Source organism: Botryllus schlosseri, chromosome 9, assembly GCF_051294905.1.
Source record: "Botryllus schlosseri isolate E-star chromosome 9, Bs_hap1, whole genome shotgun sequence".
Lineage (NCBI taxonomy): Eukaryota > Metazoa > Chordata > Ascidiacea > Stolidobranchia > Styelidae > Botryllus > Botryllus schlosseri.
Window position 1 is genome coordinate 19,927,782 of NC_137244.1, and position 19,717 is coordinate 19,947,498.

The 19,717-nt window shown below is 41.9% G+C and overlaps 3 protein-coding genes across 3 annotated transcripts; 1 reads left to right on the plus strand and 2 right to left on the minus strand.

The window, feature by feature from the left end:
* Positions 1–4,162: 4,162 nt before the first annotated feature.
* On the minus strand, positions 4,163–6,528 carry LOC145446324 (protein Red-like). The gene has a single exon (XM_080324582.1). It carries the CDS (start codon positions 6,107–6,109, stop codon positions 4,559–4,561), a length of 1,551 nt encoding a protein of 516 aa, XP_080180708.1. The 5' UTR covers positions 6,110–6,528; the 3' UTR covers positions 4,163–4,558.
* LOC145446323 (WD repeat-containing protein 81-like) lies at positions 6,165–12,109 on the minus strand. Its single transcript, XM_080324581.1, has one exon. The coding sequence runs from the start codon at positions 11,378–11,380 to the stop codon at positions 6,572–6,574; it is 4,809 nt and encodes a 1,602-aa protein (XP_080180707.1). The 5' UTR covers positions 11,381–12,109; the 3' UTR covers positions 6,165–6,571.
* Positions 12,110–16,187: 4,078 nt separating this feature from the next.
* On the plus strand, positions 16,188–19,103 carry LOC145446266 (lymphoid-specific helicase-like). The gene has a single exon (XM_080324513.1). The coding sequence runs from the start codon at positions 16,427–16,429 to the stop codon at positions 18,854–18,856; it is 2,430 nt and encodes an 809-aa protein (XP_080180639.1). The 5' UTR covers positions 16,188–16,426; the 3' UTR covers positions 18,857–19,103.
* The last annotated feature ends 614 nt before the right edge of the window (positions 19,104–19,717 follow it).

A 19,717-nucleotide genomic window follows, 5' to 3' on the forward strand; every position in this document is an offset into this window, starting at 1 on the left:
TGTCGCTTGCTTTTTTCTATACTATCTTATTTACTTTTCATTCAGTGTGCAATGTGCATGCCTCCTCTTTACATCGCCTAGGCCAATAAGGTGGGTGTCTGATTCCATAGACTACTCCAAGTCGCTTCGTCACCCACCTATCTTTTCATTGTATGGTATTTTTGTGGTGTATTGAACTGATAAAATTGCTAATAACCAATGATGATGATGAATACGCAGATTGACTTAGTCGGGTCATTTCCTTATTTTGAGAAAATTTCTCGAGTCAAGTCGAGTCATCGTAAAATCGTGACTCAAGTCAGACTAGAGTCAATAACCCTGATTCTGCAATCCGGCCCGCCAAGTGCTTCATTTTCCCATATCCGGCCGCCGAGCGGAGAAGTTGTCCGTCCCTGTTGTAGACTATGGTGAGTGTCTGCTTCTACTCCAAGTCGCTTCGGTACCCGTGTGTCGTTTCATTATATCGCAATTGTGGTGTTTTTGTTTGATGAAAATGTTAATAAAACGATGATGACAGAGGCTATATTTGGCCGAGTCGATATCGAACATGATGGAAACATACCACCAACCCAAAAAGTAGAAGTAGGCCTCATGAAAAATCATTACAATCATCAATAACACCATGTAACAAAATTTTGCAAAAGTTTTAGTTGGCTAAATTTTTTAATGTATTGTGTTTTAGTATTCCAACCTAATTACCAAAATTTTTCCTGAAATGTGTCCGAAATTTTGAAGAAATGGCAATTTATCTTATTTTCGATTTCACTCATAATTGCACCGTATTAATCACAATAATTCTTTATTGGAGGCAAGAAAACGCTAATGAAACGGTTAATATGAACAAATATATAGCTCAATACTCATGCATCAGTACTCGCAGTAGGGCTAACAAATGCAAACAATTTAAAAATCGTCAGATGTGGTTTTGTTTGCGTGACTTGCGTCTGTGTAATGAAAAATCTTGTCTTACTGTGGACTACAAATAACGCCATGTCACAAAATTTTGCAAAATTTTTGTTGAGTTAAAATTTTTCAGGACTGTGTTTCGCTATTCCAAACCGATCACTAAAATACAAAAAATGTCTACTGAATAGTGTCCCTGTCTTTGAGAAATATGTCACTTTTTGTGATTTCTCGTTTTACTCAAAATTGCCACGTAATAATACGCATAATTCCTTATTGGACGTACAAACGCAACAATAAAACGATGGGAAATGCACAAATAGTGGCTACCATAGATTATAAAAGGACAGTGTAGGCTACACTTCAAAAAATTTCCGAACTGGTTTTGTTTACATGATTTGGGTCTATAGACTGAGAAATCGGTGGTTCTATTGACCGCAAATAATCCCCATTGATGCAATATTCCACCACTCTTAGTATCTTCTTTCCAAATCATACATATCGTCCTGAAACACGTCACTATATGTTCCTCGCCTACATCACACATATTCGAACTAATTAAATCAAAGTGAAAGTGCAGGTAATGCGTTTTTAAGGACACGCCCCTCATTATTTTTTCATAGACCTCTATATCTCGATCATGTTTAACAGAGGTCTGTATTCATTGCTACGTTTATTTTCAACAAAATTTTCAACTACATCTCGAAATGCCTTGAATTTCCGCATTTGATTTAGTGAGTCCCACCTAAATCATCAAGTTCGTGTTGATTAGGAATGTGTGGTTTGGGATTTATATCTACATGGAAGATGTTGAAGTCGTCATCGGAGTCATTATCTGTATCTTTAAGCCCTGTCGAGTCTTCTGGAGCTTTTTGCCTGATGATTTGGGCAGTGAAAACTTACTGCAATACGGAACATATGCTTCAAGAGGAGATGGCATAGAATGATATACAAAGTCAATTTTAGTTATTCTGAACCTTGGAATGTCATCCATACAGAAATAACAGTAATCTATAAGGTTTCGAATTTCCCTTCAGATTATTCTTTAGCGAATGACATTGAATGCCGATCTCCTCTTAGCCATCCATCCATATTTTATTCGCATGTTTTGCAGATTACATGAAATGCCCAGTTTTTATCTTTGTCTCCAATCTTCATGCCAAACAAAGTTAATAAGTATAAAAACCTTACTTCTATTTTGTACTTTGTTTCAAACTGCTATACAGACCACAGATATATCAAAATCAGGGCCTCGAAAGTTTCGGAAAAAAGGAAAATGAACTCACTCTGCAGATTCGGGCAAGATTTTCATTCGCCGAGGAGACCATACTTGAGTGTATCGAATCCGTTAACAGCCTTATCAACACAAAAGAAAAGTAAAATCAATCATTCCGCTAGGTGTGCAATTTCTCTCTGTGATATTATTTGATGAATTCGATGATATGTCGGAAGAAATGGGCTGCCTTATAAGAAAGTGCCCAGCGAACAACCTTCGTCGCAGAATCGCACCCAGGTCGCAGGCGCTTATCTTCACCACTACACGCTACCTCCCCCGCAACTTGAGTGAGCAGCGCAGCAGCCTACTTCACTTAGAAGTAATCCGAACAAGCAGAAGTACGCCTGCTTCGTTACTGACCACCTCTGATAGTTACACGCTAGGATGGGGTTAACGGTATAGCTTGGTGTTATGAAGTTATCGAATAGGTAGGGGGGCTGCGCGGGACTTCCCGGGCCTCCTGTAAGTATAGGCTATGGCATCGTAACTATAGGCGCCGAACCTGGGTATGCAAGGTATAAAGGTATGCCACGCATACCTATACATTTTTCTAGGTATGCGGCATACCTAGAATTCGGTTTGGCATGTATCGGCACAAACCCCGATTGAGTTATTTAGAACGAATCGCAATGATTTTCCGTTTACGACATTACCTGCTGCCGCTTATGTGAGCGTAACCCTTTGCGCGCGGCCAATTAGCGACAAGCGCGTTGCCAATTAGTGAGATTCGTCTGTGCACAATGTAACGCGACGCGATCTCCGGCTGAGATGATCGCGCAATTATGTCACTGATTGCCGTGCGCTCGGCAATCATCGCTTGGGACCAGACTTGGACAACTAGAAAATTTTCAGCTTTTCCAAATTAGATTAGAATTAGATTACCGGCATTTCGCTCTAATTTAGTGAAATTAGAAACTAGAATTATCTAGTTATCCAAGCATATACTTGGACAACTAGAAAAATTTCAGCTTTTCCAAATTAGATTAGAATTAGATTACTGACATTTCGGTCTAATTTAGTGAAATTAGACAACTTGAATTATCTAGTTGTCCAAGTCTGCTTGGGACGCTTGCCTGATTTATCGCGTCTCCAACCAGCCTAGGTTCACTCGCTTGAAGAATGAACAATCACATCAGCAGCATAGGCCCAGTGCGAACTGTACCATCGCTGCCCGCACTATCGAATCTGCTTTGGCGCGCACGATATTATCGCTTGCCTGCACAATCGCATCTGCAACAGGCCTGGTACGAAAGATACCATCGCTGGCCAACTATCGCGTCTAGAGCCGAGCGAGCATGCGTTGGCTCCGATCTCTCGAGCCTAGCATGCGTTGACTCCTGAGTCCTATCTCTCGATGGTTTGGTGACAATGCCGTTAGGTGTTCACCAATTAGCGATTGTGATTAAAGAGTGACATCGCTGAACTGAATGACATCGAATGTCCGCAGACATGTGCGATTGTGCGCGCGCCATGCATGCGTAAGTGAATTACAACAATACCTAAACATAACCATCAGTAGATGAGTGTCAACTGTCAAGGCTTGAGTTGTAAAAGACGAGAAAGGTTTGAACAACCTGAAATCGGTTCCGTGGTTACGTAATCCGCGTTGTAAGCGGCGTATCAAATTGTTCGCTAGGGATCAGGGACTCGCTAATTGACAGCACTTACGGACTCGTTGACAAGCTTAACATATGTGCAAGCTCGGTAACACGAAGATATTGCATAATCGGCATTTATGCATGCACTCAACTCTCATGAATTGATGCTTTATTAACCCTAATTATCAATTCCGTCAGATTATGACGTCATCGAACACGCATACCTAAGGAAAATTAGCGTTCGGCGCCTAAGACGGCGTACGCCGACAATCGTCCATGTATTTCACGGTATAGAGGACGACCATGCTTTATTTCCTGATGCAACCAGTCCTGACACCTCCGTCACAGCTGACTATGTTCATTGTACAGAGAACGCAGCAGAACGTAACGATTAATTTTGGGGTGATAAAGTGCCATACTTTGGTGTCACATACCAAAGTGTCGGGCAACCCTATAAACACCTTGTTTATTAGAACACCAGTGTCCTCAAGTTTGCATCCTCCAATGAAGCACCAAATTGAGAATAGATTCTTAGCACAAGGATATAATCTTTATCGATTTATGGTCAAATCTCAAATTATATTGTGTATTATGCTGTCAATACTCCAACTGCAGCAGCAGAAATAGCACTGACAGGACCAGTCCACGTGGATGCGATGGTGATTGCAGTGGATACCTGGACACCACAGTCCTAGTATACTCTAACATTAATTCAGAGTACAAACGCGGCTTTCGAGTCCATAACCCAGTCAAAAGAAACCAATAACTAGTCTCCTCTCAATCAGTACTTCACATCGGACCCTTTTCGCTTTTCAATGATCTGATTGATCTGTTGCAACTCCCTGTTCAGCTTCTGTTTCTCGTTTTGTTCCTTCGTGCGACGCGTTTTTCTGCCGCCTCCCATTTTGATCCCGTATTGAAATGCCGCCTTCGGCAAGGCTTCCTTCTGCGACATGTAACTGCTGTATTCCTCGGCAGTGTCAAAGTCCCAACGGCCGACAGGACCTTTTTTATTCCCTTGGTCCATCTTGCTGTAATCGACTTCGTCGTCACTATCGTCTGCTATGCCGGAAAGAGTATACTGCATCGACGGATAACATTCCATGTAGCTATCGGGCGCGGATTCCCCAGTGCCGATCAGGGATATGCCTTTGCTGTTTACTTTCTTTCCTTGTTTGGGTTTGGGTGCGTCGTCAGAGGCATCTCCGTATTTTTCGTTGACACTCTTAACAAAAGTGTTAACAGAAGCGGCAACCTTTTTCCGTGACTCAGAAAACTCTTCCTCTTCCACTTTGGGCTTCTCAAAGTAGGATCCGAAGCTTTTTCCGGATTTGCTTTTGCTCCTTTTTAAATTAGGCACGTAGTCTCCCGCGTCGTCAAATATACTCAAGTCCGCTTCCACGGGTCGCTTGTGAGATTTCTCTTCACCTCGATGCTTTCTGTCCTTCTTCCTTTTGTGACGGTCTCTCATTCCTTGTCGCAAGTAGGAGAGAATTTGCGTTAACTTATTGATAACGATATCGTTTGTGGAAAGCGTGGTCTCGGACTCCATGGTGGGACAGTCAGCTTTGCTTCTGAGAAGAGTAGTCGGAATATCGGAATCTGCATATTCGTTATCCACTTCAAAGATGTAGGCCATTCTTCCAGGTAAAAAGAGTTCGTTTCGTAACTTCTTGTGCGGCTGAAAGACGAGCCTGTGGATGTTTTTCGCCATTTTCGTTTTGAAAGTGACAGCTTCGGCCTGCTGCGGCTTCTCCGGTATGTCTTCGATCAGCAACGCTTTGTCCAGCTCCTCATCTTCCTTTTCTTTCGTCGATATTTCCGCTCTCACCTTCTGCAAAAGAGCGAAATCGAGACCTTTTACTAAATGAGTGTGAGCCATATCACCACCGAGATACTTGGACTCTTGGATGACTTGCCGACGTTTTTCTGCCGATGTACGGTCGGCTTCCACCGAGGGTCCAACAGTTTTGTAATTCGCAGTGGTGCTGATTAGCTCGCTGTCTGCGTAATCGCTTTTGCCCTCGCGGCGTTCCTTCGCACGGTCTCTGTATTTCTTTGAAAGTTCTGCCTGTCTTTCCATTTCTTGTTTCTTCAGCTTCGCGTACATCGTTTTCTTTTTCCTGCGCTTCTCTGCGGCGGATTCGTGTTGTTCTGGATTGTAGTCGGACGTTGATAGTTTTTCTTTCTTCTCATCTTGAGATTTGGTTTCCGATCTCTCACGAGGAGCGGTCAAAAACTTTCGGAAATCTGCATTCGTTAGAGGCTGCTCCTTATTCACGCCGTCTTCATAATGGTCGGGCGCCATCGGGTTTGTGAAATCCTCGGCCATGTTCGTTCTTTGGAGATTCACACTTGGTTTTACGAGATATTTCAGTAAGAGTAACCTGAAAAAGACAAGTTACAATGCTTGATGGTACAGCCGTAAATTTCAAACTTTGCATACTGTATCTATACAGATGGCACAAATAGATGATTCATAATGAAAACACAACTTACGCAAAAACAAGAAGTATGTTGACTTGGATTTAACAATCTCATATATTCTGGTAATCTAGTGCATATATCAGTTAACAGCATAAGAAGTGATCAATAAGTACACAATGGCAATAGAGCAAACAGGCTTTGCATTATTGTAACAATACAATAAGTTGCGCTTCAGATATGACAAAATTTCCGACATCATACAAGTTCATCAATAGCTAGAACCAGGCTAATATAGGCTTACATTAACGATAAGTATCAGTACGTTTAGGGGAAATATCTGATTCACGATATCAACGAATCTCGTATCCTATGCCAAAAGCTTAATGCTACCAGTGTCTGAAGCTAACAGTAGTTGTCTTTTCATCGGTAAAATGCAGAAAGATGTCAAAACACCCCGAAATATGTCACTTCGAAGCTTCTGAAAAACAGGTTTATCTGAAATTTCAGGTCTGTTCTTCGGTGTATCGTGGATATAGATTCTATTGGCAAATGAGCCAGATAATATTTCGTCGTTAAAAGGTTGTACTGTATGAACCGGTTCTTGAATGTTTTTGTAGATGGTAACTGGATTTGACTGACCGTTCTCCCAGATAGCGATGGACTGATCTGAAGACGCTGTGAGATATCTCTTATCAGAGATGGAAACCATTGCAGAAATATCAGATTCATGCGCAGGTTTAATGGACAGCTTGTTACCCATACGCAAATCAAGAGACGAAACCGACCCAGTCGAGAATCCGACAGCGATCCGGTTACCCCCTTCTGTATCACACATTGCCCTCGCTATTCCCATCGATGTACCCACGACAATTTTGTATTCGTGTGCAAGACATTTCCGTCGAAAGTCCATCACTCGCAAGTCAGCTTCGTTGGTGACGGTCAGTGCAAATCGTGACGGACTCGCAGGGGTGTAAACTAACGCAAAACCGGACTTTACATCGGCGTTATCAAATGTTGTAATTTGCTGGCAGGAATACGGATCCCAGACATGTATGTTGCCGTCGTTGCTGATGACAAACTGCTCGGTCTCAAAAATTCCGACATAATTAACAGTCTTTTTATGAAAACGATACACGTACTTCTCATTCAAACTTCCCGAGGTGCTATTTTTGTTTTCTCTCAGGTCAAGATTCTCTGGGACTGACCAAATTTTAACAGTTTTGTCTTTGCTGCCAGAAACAAACCAGTCTTCAGTAGGATGAGAAGCAATGCACCTTACAGCGCTTGCATGCCCCGCAAACGATTGAAGCTCAATCTGATTGAAGTGAATGTGCTTGTCGGTGTCCGGTAAGCCTATCTCGTGTTCCCAGTAAGCCAACCAATTTTCCGTCAACTGCGAAGCAGGTACAGTATTCAAGATACGTCTTGCACATTCTCCGAGACAATCTTCAGTTTGAACTCCACCCGCCGACTCCAACAGTTTTGAAATAATATCAAAATCAAGGTTATTTTCGAGCTCGAGAATGCTACGCGCAGGTGGCGATTCCACAACTAATTGATTTCCGACCATCATAATGTCAGTATGGTATGAGTTTGGCGATTGCTTCTCAAGCATTGGTGATTTATCATCAAGGGATTGCTCGTATTCCAAGCTCAATTTATGAATTTGGTCGTGAAAATCTCCTAAAACTTTCTCCATGTGAATTCCACCTAATAACCTGGTGAAGGAGACATACGACCGGTACGCTGTTTCAGCGCAAAAGGTGGAAAATATCTCTGCTCTAGCTTCGGCATTACTGCGTTGACGAGAACTAAGAATTGGGCTTTCTTGACCTGGTGATGCATTCGGGGATTCACTGAACCACGATTTGTGCACTCTGCGATAGCCTCCTTTCGTATTTTCAATGATCGTGAAAGTTTGAGTGTTGGCATCGTGGTCTATGATCACAGAGTCGGAATCTATAGACTCGCAGGACGGATCAGAACTGCTCGATTTTGAAAACAAAACTCTGTTGTCACCGTTGACCTGAAAATAACTGAAAAAAGTTCTGAACAAAGACGTCATGTGCTTACGAGACATCTCCCGCCCGATTCGAACAACAACAAGCGCCATCAAGTGAAGAACTTGCATGCAGAGCGATTTCCTTGCATCGACTCCGCCCGGAAAACAAATCTGTTGAGACCCCACAAGATCCATTGCGGGTACCAGCATCTCGTTTATGATTCTCTTAAGTTCCACCATCAACACATTATCGGAGAGATACGTTACGAGATGAGAAATTGCAACAAGGCTGGATTCTATGGAGGCTTGATGACGAATTGTCAATTTCAAATTGTTGACGGATGATGCGATGCGGTGTGATAGAAACGGGAAGTACTGCAACGTTATAAAAGAAGGACCGAAGATCTCTGCAGCGCGTACGAGACAGCCCTTCACTCTTCCATATCCAACGAAATTCACGCCGTTTGCTGACATGAAGCATGAGCTCATCACTCTGAACAAATGCTTGATAATATACTTGGAGGTCAGCGTTGGGCCAATGCGATCTATCAACCAAATAAGGCTGCTTTTGGAGGTTTCTGCAATGTCACAAATTGATTTGTGAATCAAAGCATTTGAAAGACAAGCCGGAATGTGGGAAAGAAATCCGTTCAAGCCGACGCGGACTGATAATTGCAACAGAAACTCTTTTTCGTACATTGCAACGAGATAGGCAGAGTCGAAAACATCATTGTCAAGTTCATTCTTGTCGGCGTTTTCTTCCAGAATCTTTTCATAGAGACGAGCCACTAACGGAAGTAGATCAGAATTTGTAGACTTCTCTCCCATTGTCTTTGAAATAATTTCAAAATTTGCTATAACGAAAGCAGCTGCTGACATTGTCTCCTGTTCGATAAATTGACGGAGAAACGGTGTCAAAATCTGTAGGCAATCGGACGCGTCACCCAAATCGTCAAGTGTACAGTGAAGCTTGTCAGAAATAAGAGGGAGATACTTCAACGGCAGTGGGCTTGCATTGTGGTTCGTTCGTGTCATCATGATCTCTAACAGGTTATGAAGGTCATGGAAATAGTTGGGAAAAGGTAAAACATGGATATAACGCGAAGACATCAAGCTGATCGTTGGTGCTGGGTGACCATGAAAAAACAGACGCTGCGTAGGCATTCCAAGGACGTTAACATCAGAGGTGCTGAGTTTGCTGATAAAATATTGCATTGAAGATTGAAATGGGGCAGGAAATTTGAGCTTGTTGGATTTGTACACATTAATACAATACTTCAAACGGCTTGCTATATCAAATCCAATAGAGAGTGTTCTCGTTTCAAGAGGAAGAAATAGTTCAACCATGAGACACACAAAAGCGGCCATATTAGAGTCTGAGGTTTTCTTGGCGGCTGTACTGCCGGTCAAATCTCTGCTGAAATCCAAACAGTCGCCATCATACAAGGATTCAGAGAGCCCCGGATCATTCCAAATGCTCATTTTGAACTTTAGCAGTGTTTCGACTTTATCCAGCTCCCTCATGGGATTGAAAGCTTTCGGCAACTGTATTGGATCGTCATCATGTAATACTTCTGGAATGTATTTTGACAAGTCCTGAGGAAAATTCCCCGGTTTACTATCTTTTTGAGGATGAGGAGCAGTGAAAAGCTGTGTTATACCCCTTTTTCTCATCGAAGTGTGATTATCCACCAAGGGCAAACACACATTCTTCTCCGCTTTCGCGTGTTCACCTGACAACTTATAGCCAAAAGTGATGTCAATCCAGTGATGCAATTTTTTGGACACGGTGTCGCTTTCGAGCATTTTCCTGTGTTTTTCGACGAAATCTGACGGATCTTTGCTCCATTCAGGAACCAACAAGTCACACATGTCTTCATGGAGGGATTTGAACACAGCAGGATCAGTATAAAATTCTGGAATACATTCATCTGGAGTCCACTCTTGCATTCGCTGAATACTTGAGGGATATTCGTTCGGTTCCCAGTACGAGCGTACAAGTTTGCATAGAATCGATTTAGGGGTTCTCCTGGCCATGTAAACGTAATATGTGATGTCCGATATATACTCAGGCACATGATGGGGTACTTGATGTAGATTGAGCTGTGATAAACCATTTTTTTCCATCCCATCGCTCATCATAGCATATTGAATGTCAAGTTGTCTATCTCCCTTATTGAGACGGTACTTTGACTTTGTCAAGTCACGCCATGATGAATGCTCGTCATCGAATGTTGACACCCACGGTAAGATGGGATGATGGTTGGGGTCATCTGAATCCCGACCCGCTAATTCGTTCAAAAACATCAAATAATCAAAGTTTGACACCTCGCCACAAATCCAGCCGTCTAAATAATCGGCTAACGATTCTAGTTTTCCACGTTTCTTCTCTGTCTCATCAGGATGCTCTCGATTTTCATGTCGCACAAAGCAGTCTTCGGGTAACTGTACTTTAATCCAGCCATTGCTGTCCACTTCAATATCGTTCCAATGAATGGAACTCAGATTACCGCCATAGCGACGCTCAATTGCGGAAAAGAAGTGAAGAACTTGAAACAAGATGAAACTCGTTATGACACTGCCCGCAGTAAGTAAGCTAGGACTGTACATCAAGCAGTCCGCAACAGTATAATCCGGCAATTTATGAACCAGATATATCACGTGGTCAGCCGACAGGATTTTACACGGAATTCGAAGATTTGCAAATGTTGAAGTATCTGTGTCTTTCGGAAAGCTGTTCTCTCCGCTTCTTATATCAATGCCAAATATAGCACTAAAAAATGTCAGACAACTTTCTTCATCCTTCATGCGTTTCAATTTGTTCGATACATCTTCTGAAACTTTTCTGTAATCACTGGTTGGGTTAAGAGCGGTGATATTACGAAATACTTGAATTCCGTTTTTTCTTGCCAGGCTAGAAAGAGTGGTTGAGAAGGTTTCCGTTAATTTACCTTCGTCTTCATTCCATGCAAATACCTTATCATATCTCAGAGCTGTAACATGAACTGTGACGATGTCACCTTCAGTAGTTTTTTTGCTGGATTTTGTATTGGTCCACTGTGTATCGATCACACGGAGCGGTATTTTCGCAAGGAGTGAATGAGTTGAGAGTATTTGACACTCTTCTAGATTCACTCCAAGTGCATTTGATATAGAGATTTGTAGTTCCGTCATAATACTTATGCTAAATCAACTCATTCCTTCAGTATACAAGGTATCTACAGAATGCAAGAATTCTGTCATCTTCAATACCATTTAGGTACACATACACAACAGTAATAAAATGGTAGGATAACTGGTTATTGACAATTATGATGCTGCAATTGATGAAATTGAAGAATGACAGGAAAGTGAAGTAGAAATGGTGCGACCGCGGATGGTGCTCACTGCTCAGTGCTCACAAATGCATGTTACTGACAAATTATATCATAGATAATGGTATATTGGGCTAAACGCCTGGCTTGTAAGTCGTGATGACCCGTATTGAGTATATACCACTTAGGTTGCTAACCCGAAACAACACAAATACAATGCGATGTCACTTACTCAGTAACTCATTTGCCTTTACAAGACTATGCTAAATCACCTCCAAATATCCAAATGTCACAATGTATCATATGTGTTCACAGTGCTGTCTAGTGTCTATATAGGCCATAGGGCCTACTAAAGTATCTCAACATTTTCAACTCTCATTCTCAAGTATATTTACTATATTTATCAGGTTGATTTGATAGACATTATAGATATAGACAGGGGCGAAAGGCGCCAATGCCTCCTCCCAATTTTCGTTACCATAGATTCGGGTACTTTAGTTTATAATCGGGACCCTTGCATATATTTATGTAACATTTCATTGCCTATCATATTCATTTCTTCTAGTATGACATCAGCAATGCGCCACAGGCACCACTGCACCTACGAAAAACACAACTTCTGAGAATAAATTGACGAGTGTCTAAAGTGTTATAACCACCAAAAACGCTAGAATCACCACCAGTAGGGCTGTTCAAAAATAACTTTCTTTCCGGATTCAAGCCGTTCACCGTTTAAATTGTCAGGTTACCCTAGAAAATGCTCCACACCAAATTTGGTTCAATTCTAACAATGGATTGCTACGCAGTCGTCAACGTGTGCGGTTTGGTCAGCAAAGGCTGGTAGTAATCATTTCCTTGCCTACTCCAAGTCGCTTCGACATCGACACCTTCCTATCTTGTCATCAATGTATCGCATTTTTGTGGTGTATTGAACTGATAAAAATTGCTAATAAACCAATGATTGTACGCTTTTGATTTTGAGGTAATGAAGTCATTGAAATATTCGGGGCAATAATGACCGCAGTGGAACTGAAACATAAACTTGGCGATTTCTAGTTTCCGCGTATCTTCTATGTTTAGGACACCAAATCTCTTCAGTAGCGATTTGTTGGATGGAAAACCGGGCTCCTTTGAGGCCATAGCCATGACACGGAGTACGTAATGTTGTAGTTTTTGCAGTGGCTCGAGTACAGTTTTACTGGGAGGAGTGGGAGCCACTTTTCCTGGAAATCGTCCTCTTTTATCATAAGGCTATGTGGACAAATCACGATCGATCAACATTTTCGGTAAAATTCTCATTTTATGTTTCATTGCCATATCTAAAAAAGTGAACAATGTCATCTTTCGTGGATATCGAAATGTGGTTATTGGTTACCGTAAATGTAAACGGTTAATTTACAGGGGTTCCCAACGCAGTGACCACGGTCTCAGTAGCAAATATTCAAATGAGATATTTGGAAGTCGAAGCGCGGAGAAGGGTATCATATGAGCTACAGACGACTCAAACAACAGGGGCGGTGTTCGTCTTCGCCCAACGCAGAGGCTTAACGTCTGGTTAATATTTCCTAGTCTCGACGCGGAAATATATGGCGCTTCTGGCGCACTTGAGCTCGGAGACGCTGATGTGATGGGTGGGAACCCTGCCCAGTGCTCTTAATATCTACCGAGTACGGAAAACGGCGGAAGTAAGGTATCAATAATCGTCAGATTATATTTTCATCTGCCTAGACATAGGCACACACACACACAATGCGACATACAGAAGACACTCAATAGTGCGATGTAATGATCGAACATGAACAGTTGAACACACAAGGGGATGCCAAACGACCGACCACAGTTCGGATATCTCAAACTGGCACCCACCTCGAACTAGTGACCGATGTCACAGTCTTCTTCGATGTTAATCATTCTTCGTCGATCCTATTTTGAAGCTATCTCTTGCTCATTTCCTTTTGTCGCCGTAAGAGCAGCGACAAGGGGGACGAGGAGCCCAGGGACGAGGAGCCCAGGGACGATGAGGTGCCCTCCGACAGCGGGACTTGAACCCGGGCCACATACGTAGATGGCGCCGCCACTCACCACTGCGCCGCACCCCTTGTCTTATTAATAAGTAGGTTACCCAAGAAAAAGCTCATGCTTTCAAATAGGTTGGTGAACCCTGGCATTCGTCCATTCAATTTCAAGTTCATATGCCATTTGGAGGGTCATTTTCTGAAACAGTGGAAAATGTGATTGTCCACATTCAAGTCGAAATACAAGCAATTACTACTAAATAAATACAGTCCATCCTCAAGATTATCGGACCACGACTGACCTATCGATCTCGCTTCCCATGACATGCCGCCCTATTTCTTGTCGCTTTCTTTTTCTATGCTATCTTCTTTACTTTCATTCAGTGTGCATGCCGCCTCTTTACATCGCCTAGGCCAAGGTGGGTGTCCGACTCCATAGAAAACTCCTAGTCGCTTCGACATCTTCCTTTCTCTTCATTATTGTATCGCATTTTTGTGGTGTATTGAACTGATAAAATTGCTAATAAACCAATGATGATGATGATGATGATGATGATTAACGTAATGATTACACTGGTCAACACATATATTTAGGCAGACAAAGTAAGAGGGGTTTTAGGGGTTCTGAAGGCCACTGATTCCGAATATATGAGCTTATAGTTTTTTCAAATTGGCTCGTGTTGTAGAGATAACCCATGGGGCTATTTTGACCAAAATCCCCCATTTTCGCGGTAATGACTAGATATAAAATCGGCTCAGTCGGACTAAAAAGTTTTAAAATCCAATCTACTTGTTATTTTCACACACAGAAGACTCTTTTGAATTAAAATACAGCAACAGCACTATATTTAGGGGCAATATATTAAACAATAGTTACATACTTTCACGGATATCACGTACATGAATATACTCTAGTCTTACCTTGCTACTGAAATAACGAGGCATTATTTCAATCAGTTTTACGTTAATCACCTATTGTAAATTTGAAATAATCAGTTGGAATATAATATTTATGGTTTATTTTAAATCACAATTGTTTTATTGTACGATTTTCACCTGTAAGCTATTTCGAGCAGTTTCTCGAAACTTTCGAGATAATCATATTATGAACATATTATGTTCAATTGCTCATCTCATATGCCCTGATATCTTTCTTTAGATGTTCTGATGACTTGGTGGATCCTTTCCCCTTGCTATCAACAAGATTATCAGGAAATATATCAAGATGACTGAACAGGAAGTGAACTTTTATGCTCATGCTTGTGTTCAAGATTTCGAAATGCAGCACGCATGGGCCATTGTTATGGTCATTGTGCTGCGTCGCTGAGATTGTTCAGAACATCATCATCATCATCATCATCATTGGTTTATTAGCAATTTTATCAGTTCAATACACCACAAAAATGCGATACAATGAAAAGACAGGAAGATGTCGAAGCGACAAGGAGTAGTCTATGGAATCTGACACCCACCTTGGCCTAGGCGATGTAAAGAGGAGGCAAGCACACTGAATGAAAGTAAAGAAGAAGAATGCGACAAGAAATAGGGCGGCATGTCATGGGAAGCGAGATCGATAGGTCAGTCGTGGTCCGGTAATCTTGAGGATGGACTGTATTTATTTAGTAGTAATTGCTTGTATTTCGACTTGAATGTGGACATGCTCGTCGACTGTCGGATGGCCGGCGGGATACTGTTCCACACATCAGGCCCGGCATATTTGATGGAGCGATGATCTTTTCGGTCGATCATATGATATTTGGATGACGTGGACGCGCGTGTGTTGTACTTGTGCGCTTTTGATTCAGAGGTAAAGAAGTCATTGAAATATTCGGGGCAACGACCGCAGTGAAACTGATACATAAACTTGGCGATTTCTAGTTTCCGCATATCTTATATGTTTGGGCATTTGGTCACCAGTCAGGGCATCCAGCTCTGCCGTCGAAGATGCGGAAGAGAGGAGGTGAGTATCATCAGCGAACAGTGTGGTGTTCAATGAGGAGGTTTCAAAAATGTCGTTGACATATAACGTGAAAAGGACCGGTCCAAGTACTGAGCCCTGGGGCACACCACAGGTCACCGGGTGAGGAGAGGACAAGGTGTCTGAGATCGCAACCATTTGTTGGCGTCCAGTGAGGTAACTTTTCATGAGCTCAAGTTGTGGGCCCCGAAGTCCGTAACGCGCCAATTTCGAGATGAGAATTTTATGATCTACGCAGTCAAACGCTTTTTTTAGGTCGAGAAAAATGCTACATCCCACATTTCGCTTCTCTGAGATATCATAGTACTGTTCGGCCACTGTTAGGAGGGCATGAGCGGTTTGGTGTTTGTTTCGGAAGCCAAATTGTTGAGGGGAAATGACAGACATTTTGGCGAGAAATGGGGTCAGGCGGACAATGCCGATTTTCAGACTTTGAGGTGTATTTCGAGGGAGTTCCATTGCCCTGATTGGATTATAATGTATATTTTCGGAATCAGTGCGACAGTAGCTTTCAAATAAGATCACCTTTATGCTTTATTGGATTTAAGCGCGCGTGTCGTCAGCAGATTAGCGTTCAGATTGCTGAGCAGTACATCCCTCCGGGCAAGCAAGCGTGACGACGGGTGTTGTGTATATATCTATAGATAGGTAGGTATTGATAGGTTAGTTATCTATAATCTATCCGTAGGTTAGTTATCTATACTTGCACAGTGCAGCTGCAGGTGCACACTGCACGTGCACATGCATATTGCACATGCACATTGCACACTATGTCGTCGAATTCTGTTGTGCAACGAAGCGTGAACACACACACGCTTCCGGAACGGCGGCAAAACTGAGATAATAATAATAACTTGCTGCTATGCCGATTGAGAAGAGCGTTTTCATGTAAAGTTTTGATACAAGAATTGCAATGACTATCGAAGATGAGAATCATCCTTCAGATACGGAAACTAGTGCATCCAATGAAGAATTGCACGAATTTGCGGAATCATCTGATCCTCATACTTGTTCAACGTTAGGTGGCAATCTCGGCGCAACAAACGCCAGTAATGCAGAATCGCGTCAAGAGAATGACGAACAAATTGAAATTGATATTGGCGACGGTGATGACATCAGTTCTCCACTAGAACTCGCTGTATTGAAAGGTGCGGAAGACCGTGATGAAGATTCAGATTATGACCGAAAAGAAGAAACCAATGTTGCAAATAAAATCTCAGTAGAAGAACGGTTGGACAGACTCTCCGTTTTATTGCAAAAAAGTCAAGTCTATGCCGATTCCCTTCTCAAAGTTATTGAAAACCGCAAAGAAATAGAACGTAAAAAAGCTATGAAGAAGGAAAAATTACTGCTTAAGAAAGCTGCGCAGAAAGCAACATGTGTGAGTGATGCAGAGTCAAACACATCAAAAAAACGTAAGCAGAATTTAGGCGATCTTCTAAATGAACCTCCGAATAAACGCCGTAAGAAAATTGACGTAAAAACTACTGGAAGTATTGATTCACTGCTAGAAAAACTCTATTTTCCAAAACCGAGTGAAATCATTGATCAAATCACTGTAAAAGATGGGTTGCGATACTTTGGTGATAAACTGGTCAATTCATCTCAGCCAGCTTTGTTCACTGGCGGTGTGCTCCACGACTATCAGGTCAAAGGATTACAATGGCTCAAAGTTCTATTCATCAATGCAATCAATGGCATCCTTGCCGACGAAATGGGTCTTGGAAAGACCATCCAGTGTATTGCATTACTCTGTCACGTAATTAAGTCTGGATTCAAAGGACCGTTTTTGGTCTGTGCCCCGATGTCTACAATTTTCAACTGGATGAACGAATTCAAATTATTCGCTCCTTCCATTCCCATTGTACTCTACCATGGCAGCAAAGATGAAAGGCCTGAACTTATGAAACAAATTGAAAGAATGTCAGAAATCCACGGCTGCCATCCAGTTGTTATTACAACCTACGAAATTGTATTCAGAGACTCGTCCCGACTTGCAAGATTCAAGTGGGACTATATGATATTAGACGAAGGTCACAGAATCAAAAACAGCAAATGCAAATTACTTGGTATGCTGAGACATATCAAAGCTGGAGCAAAACTGATATTAACAGGGACGCCGTTGCAAAACAATCTGCAAGAACTGTGGTCTCTCTTACATTTCCTCATCCCTGAATTGTTTGACGATCTTCAGGTGTTTGAGTCCTGGTTTAATTTCACGAGTGGTGGCGGTGCGAGACAAAATGGGTTACCTCTAGATCAAGAACAAAAGTTTTTGACAACCCTGTATGAGATCTTGACCCCGTTTTTGCTTCGTCGAGTTAAGGATGATGTGGAAATCGAAATTCCTCCGAAAGCGGAAGTGGTGGTGTATGCGCCTTTCTCGAAAAAGCAGGAACGGTTTTATCAGGCAGCTATCGATAAAACACTGCGTAAAGTTGTGAATGCTGACACAGCGTGGAAAGATAGTGATAACTCTCCCGATATACCAGATTTAATAACTGGAGAGAGGATTACACGTGGAAAAGTGAACTCGTGGGGACTGAACACATACTCAAAGCCAAGGTATGAAACGGAAACTGTCGTCAACGTGTCACTGAACAATATTATAATGCTCTTGAGAAAATGCTGCAACCACCCGTATCTAATTGAATATCCACTTGTTCCTGGCACAGATTACTTTAAAGTCGACGAAGAAATAGTGTCGTCTTGTGGTAAACTTATGGTGATGGACCAAATGCTACCCGAGTTGAAAAAGAAAGGGCACAGAGTGCTCATCTTCAGTCAAATGGTGAAGATGCTTGACATCCTTAGCGATTATTTGCAGTACCGTTCGTATTCCTTTTTGCGATTAGATGGCCAAACTAAGCTACAGGAACGGCAGAATAATATGAAACAATTCAATTCTGACCCTGACATTTTTATATTCTTACTGTCAACGAGAGCTGGCGGTCTTGGTGTCAATCTCACCGGCGCTGACACTGTAATTATTTACGACTCGGACTGGAATCCGCAAAATGATCTCCAAGCTCAAGACCGCTGTCATCGCATTGGACAGACTCGGCCAGTTGTGATATATCGTTTTGTTACTGCTGGCAGTGTTGATCAGAGAATGGTTGAGAGGGCTACGGCCAAACGGCGACTGGAGAAGATGGTCATCCATAAGGATAAGTTCAAGGGAGACCTGGATGTGGAGCTGAAGACGAAAATGAAGCTGGGGAAAAGTGAAATTTTGGAAATGCTGGAGTCTACGGACATTAAATGTGCGGTTGACTACAAGAAGGCACTGTCAAAAAGCGAGTTGGAGAGAATATTAGACAGGAGTATTGTTTATAAAGAATAGTGCTGCATTAGTCATGTTCAACAACCTGTAAATTGTGAGTTCTTAAGATTACTGTTCTGGAATTTTACTTGTTATCTCATTTCCAGCGATTTCTTGATATACCCGACTCCTTTCATTAATCGTGGAATGCTGTTATTGTGATCTTGTTCGCAATGATTTCTGCTTGTTACATAGCTATTTTTCAGCTTTTATGTTTTGTAACCGTTTTCTTGCCAAAATAAATTCACGGCGCTGACTTGTTAATAGATTTTCAATTTCATTTTATGCACTTCTAACCTTTGGAACAGGAAAATAGATGGAGAGATAAGTCGGGATTCACATTGAACTAGCGATATCATATCTGATTGGAGTCGCTATTTTCGATTCTGGTTAGTCCGATACATTTGAACCAAATTCAAAGACGGCGTTGATGAGGGACAAAATCATGAATAAGCAGAATTATACAGATATTTTATAAGACTTGTTCAATAACCTGTAGCTATATAGAACTTTACGGATGAAGCTAGCCAGGGTTGTAATGACTCTAGTCATTTTCTCAAAATACGGAAGTGAATCGAGACTCAGATGGTCAAGACTGACATTTCATTGTTATTTTGAAGAATAATTAAGTAACCACACTATCGGGATTTCGTCTATCGGTACTGGTACTTGAAAATGTGACCAGAAACTGTTGAAGTGAGGAAAATTAGTATATCATATTTTCGAACCATTCGATGTCAGCGAACAGAGTTATAAGAGGTGGGTCTAACAACACTGGAAACTGAGCAGTCAACAGAATGATTTGGACGCGAGTCATAATACCATGACTCGGAGCCATGTGACTTGGTTACAACCCTGCATTTTAATATGTTATCGATATTT

Bases quoted from the DNA above. Each gene is read 5' to 3' on its own strand.
- LOC145446324 (XM_080324582.1), bottom strand. From the start codon at position 6,109: ATGGCCGAGGATTTCACAAACCCGATGGCGCCCGACCATTATGAAGAC.
- LOC145446323 (XM_080324581.1), bottom strand. From the start codon at position 11,380: ATGACGGAACTACAAATCTCTATATCAAATGCACTTGGAGTGAATCTA.
- LOC145446266 (XM_080324513.1), top strand. From the start codon at position 16,427: ATGACTATCGAAGATGAGAATCATCCTTCAGATACGGAAACTAGTGCA.